Below are 4,819 nucleotides of genomic sequence, written 5' to 3'. Positions count from 1 at the left end.
ATCCCAGCAAGTTTTTGTTTTGTTCTTAAATCAAGAAAATCCATCTTTTTAATAAATGGATACATTGACGAAATATACACCCAAACTTAAATTCTAACATTCAGATATTTTAATTATTGAGATACTTTAAATATACATATTTGCACTTTTAATAATGGATAACCTTAAAATGAATTCTGAGCCATAAAGGTGTGAAACTGTTCTATCTAATAATAAAGCCTTTGCATAGGATTTTCTTCAGAGCCTCTGCTACGTCCTTGTTCCTTAGGCTGTAGATCAGGGGGTTTAACATAGGAGTAAGGATTGTATAAAATACAGAGAGACCTTGGTCTTGTTCTGAGGTGCGAAAAGAACTAGGAAGCATGTAGATGAACATAGTTGGGCCAAAGTATAGAAGCACTACCATCAGATGGGAAGAGCAGGTGGTGAAAGCTTTATTTCGCCCCTTTGAAGAACGCATGTGGAGAACACTGAGAAAGATGAGTGTGTAGGAAGTGAGGATCAGGGCAAAGGGTATGAGAAGAAATAAAATTCCCATCACTAAAACTACTTTCTCATAGGCTGACGTGTCCTCACATGAGAGCTTGAGGAGTGATGGGAGCTCACAGAAGAAATGATGGATTTCTCTTGAGCCACATCTGGGAAAATGCATGGTATAGGTAGTATGAGCTACAGAATTAATTGCTCCTCCAACCCAAGACACAATGGCCATCTGCAGGCACACTTTAGGGTTCATAATAAGCATGTATCTCAAAGGATTACAAATAGCCACATATCGGTCATATGCCATAAGGGTTAACAGAACACATTCACTGCCTCCCAATGCAAAGTAAAAATATACCTGAGTCCCACAGCCAATGTATGAAATGCCTGATGCCCCTGAGAAAAAGTTGGTTAGCATCTTGGGAACAGTTGTAGATATGAGGGAGATGTCCATGATGGAGAGCTGCCTGAGTAGGAAGTACATGGGAGTGTGGAGACGGGGATCCATACAGATGAGAAGGGTCAGGATGGTGTTCCCTGTGATGGCAATCAGGTAGACAAGGAGGATGGTGCCGATGAGTAATTCAATGTGCCTCATTCCTGGAAACAGACCAAGGAGGGTAAAACCTACCACAGAGGTGTCATTTTCTCTCCACATGTTTGTCTAAAACAAGAAGAAAAAAGAGAAACATCAGCGACCCACAGGACAATATTAATGAAAAAATATTGCCATGAATAGTTTCTGGGCTAAAATGAGCTGTGACCCTTCTGCCCTAGATCAGAGTCAGAACTGAGAAAGAAACAGATTTTATTTAACATTTGACTACATCATTAAAAATCATGACCAATTCTCATAAAGGTTGGTTTATTAAATAATGACCCTAAGGAGTTATCTTTTATCTTCTTGAATATATCCATAAAATAGAAGTGTCAAAACATCCATAACATTGGCAGACAGATATATAAGAATATGTTGGATATATTTTAATTCCCGTGGCTCTATTCAATTGTACCACATAATCACCTAACATAGTCCATAGAGGTGAGAATAGGCACAAATCTGCTAAACGTCTGAGTCAGTACACTTACTTATGTCTTCAGCCTGGAAACATTGGGTAACTGGCACCACTCTAAGTCCCTTTGAAATTGATAAGTTGCTTCTCACATGTCGCCTCAACCAACTGAAGCAATGAACAGTTAATTTACATTTAAAAATCCCAGTGGTGTTTTGTATAAACTATAATTTCTCTCTCCATTGCAATAATACAATACATTCCCCTTCTCTGCAGGATGGCTAGGAAACATGATTATTTTTCTAATTTTGGAATGCTATCCAGAAAAGTCTAATTTTGGAAAGTAAAGTGTCTACATTTTGCGGACTGACCAAAATGTATGGTTTATTATATGACCTGGGAGATTCATTCTCATTGAAGAACATGATACCAAGATGGCCTGGGCGCTGACACCAACCAACTCTTCCCTTATGCTCACCAAAAGAATTTTATATCACCCTTTATATTTTTGCTCTACTTTGTAAAATTAAACACAAAAAAGGTTGGCTTATTCTGATGTTTGAAACTGAGTATTTATTTGTTTGCCCATTACTACTACATGAAAAAAAGAGGTGGAGGGGTGGGAGGATTCCGTGTATTTTCCACCACACCGTGTTTCCTGACAATTTAAATCAGAATAATTTCATATTGAAATACTAGAATTATTCTACTTCTTTTTAGATGAATGCACCTGTTTCAAGTTGACTGTCTATTGTAGGTACAATGAAGCTTAGAGAAGGAAAGCCAAAGGGCTCTCAAAAGAAGTAGGAATGAGATAGAGCATCTCCTGGGCAGGACCTGAGATGAGCGATGGAGGCAGCATGGGGCTGTGTAGACCTTCCGCGAGTTGTCCTTTCTCCTCCTCTGTGTGCCATGGAGCCTGTGGGGCACTGTTGATAAGCACTGAAGTGCTAAGAGCAGTCAGCCGTTCAAATATGCCAGTCATTCCACAGAATAAATATGAGACGGTCTGCTCCCACTTCAGATGCCCTATACAGGGTCCCGATAAATCAGGATTAGCTTGAGGGAAGTAGGTTTGGTTTGGGCGGATGAGAGTTGGGGGAGGTTTGAGCAACTATTAGGTTTAGGATTGCCAGACCCGAAAACCATGTGTTTCCAAACACACTAGTTTACTGTTCAGTGTAAGGCTTCATGATTTGCAGGTGGGAGGAGGGAGAGGGAGGATGAGTATAACTAGAAAATGGGTCTGCATCTTGAATGGCATGCTGAGAAATTTGGACCTTATTCCTTTACACATGGAAAGAGAGACGGTGCCGTAGAGATTCTTGAGAGAGGGCAGATGGTGAATGAATCAGAACCGTGGTTACAGAAGGTCACCCAGAAACATGTGACGATGTTGAATTGTAAAGGAAAAATCATCGCCTCTAGTATTTTTTTTTATATTGTTTACAAAGACCAAGTTTAATTGAGACAAAAAGGCAAGACAAAGACAACCTCATCTGGATGAAGGAGGCCAATCAGACAACGTGATTGGTGGCAGATCACAGTTGCAGGTGGGGCTGGAGGAGCAGACACAGGACTGTGACTGGGACGCATATGTTAGATTAGCTAGAAAAGCTCACAAGATTGGCCCAGGTGTTTCCCAGTAAAGCAGTCAGGGCACGACTGATGAGAATTGACTCCTGACTAAGTGACCTTGTTGGGTGATTTCCCTCAAGGACACCCCAGACAAGACCCTCAGAGGCTGCCCCTCCCTGGGCTGGGGGAGAGGAGTAGGAAGCAGTCCACTTTCTCATGCACTCTGCCCCAAGCAAGGCTATCTACATTCAGGGGAGGCTGAATCTGTGCAGGGGGCGCTCACAAATGGATAGTGGGTTCTCACTTGCCCTTGACCTGATGCAAATAGGGCACTTGAGAATTGAAGCTGTAAATACAGGCTCTGAAAGAGAAAAGCTGTGGCCGCCATGAAAACCACATCTTGCCTTCCTTAGAAATGCCAAACTGCGTTTAGGATTTCCTGACTCCAGCTGTGCCTGTTAGGGCCCCGAGCAGGCCCTCCTGTGACTGATCACGTGTTCCTTGCGCCCACAGGAGTCTCTACCTTCAGTATGGAGCTGAAACCAAGCAGCTCAGGATGCCCTATGAGATTACAAGTGCAGACACCATCCGCGCTCTCTTAGTAAGTGCCTTTCCACAGGAGGTCACCATGAAAATGCTGGAGTCCCAGAGTGTCGCCATCGCCACCCTCGCTATCCGGTTGATTTGCCAGGTGCAGTTCACAAAGGGAGAATACGCCTCTCCCTGTGGTCTCTGAAAGGAATACGAGAGATGATCTGATGCACGGTTTCAGCTGACAGTTTAAGAAAACGCAAGTGCTGGGGCAGTTCCGCCCCTAATATTGTTATTAAACCTGAATTGCAAACATACATGGAAATATGCTCATTGATATTAAGTCTGTTTTGTCATTTTATTGCCTTACCTCATAGATGAAAAGGCTTAGAGATAATTTTCATGTCTGGTCATCATTTCATATTCTGGATGCCCTCGAATATACGGGTTCTTCACCCTAAAGAAACACATTTTACTGCCTCAGGTAAGTCATTCTCACCTTCTCGTGTTCCCTGTCTCCCTAATGAGCTTGAGTTCCTTGGCTGCATGAGGTTGGCTGCATATGAGGACGAGTGAGTCATCCATGTGTCATCAAGAGCCTGTGTGCTACCCAGAGTGTCCTTAGGGACTTGTATCCCTCGCCTTCAAGTATCTCAAGTGTATTTTATCAAATTGAACATCCCCAAAATAATATCTGGTGAATAATTACTTGCTTGGAATATCATTCCTTCCTCCTATTCTGAAGCATCTTCCAATAATTATGCTGGGAATGCAGACATTGTGTTGTTTCCTGACAATTTTATACCTTTTGTCATTGTGCACATCCACAATAGGAACACAGCCTAGGAAAACACAATTTTGGGCGACATGGTGTCTGAGAGATTAAGCCTTTACCAGAAAATCAAGTTGAAGAATATCTCTTCTTCATCTACTAGGGGATAAATCTTTCATCCTCGACATCAAAAAAGGGCCAAATAATATTTATTGGAGATTATTAATGATGTATCCACTTAAAATGGCAATCACCTGGGAAAAAACAGAATTGCAAGCCTAAAGAACATCTTACACTTCTTTAGTAAGTGATGTTGCTTTCGAGTTCGTTCCAATTTATAACAATCGAACGTACAACACACTGTCCTGGGCCATTCTGACAATCTTTTTTATGTTTGAACCCATTTCTGAAGCCACTGTATTGATCCAGCTCACTGAAGGTG

At 41.9% G+C, this 4,819-nt stretch overlaps 1 protein-coding gene across 1 annotated transcript; it reads right to left on the bottom strand.

The window, feature by feature from the left end:
* Positions 1 to 202: 202 nt before the first annotated feature.
* On the bottom strand, positions 203 to 1,141 carry LOC142441182 (olfactory receptor 2M2-like). The gene has a single exon (XM_075543236.1). The coding sequence runs from the start codon at positions 1,139 to 1,141 to the stop codon at positions 203 to 205; it is 939 nt and encodes a 312-aa protein (XP_075399351.1).
* Positions 1,142 to 4,819: the final 3,678 nt, after the last annotated feature.

The sequence above is a fragment of the Tenrec ecaudatus genome, chromosome 2, assembly GCF_050624435.1.
Source record: "Tenrec ecaudatus isolate mTenEca1 chromosome 2, mTenEca1.hap1, whole genome shotgun sequence".
Taxonomy (NCBI): domain Eukaryota; kingdom Metazoa; phylum Chordata; class Mammalia; order Afrosoricida; family Tenrecidae; genus Tenrec; species Tenrec ecaudatus.
Note: the sequence above shows the minus strand (reverse complement) of the source record. Positions and strands in the feature narration are given on the sequence as shown.

Bases quoted from the DNA above. Each gene is read 5' to 3' on its own strand.
- LOC142441182 (XM_075543236.1), bottom strand. From the start codon at position 1,141: ATGTGGAGAGAAAATGACACCTCTGTGGTAGGTTTTACCCTCCTTGGT.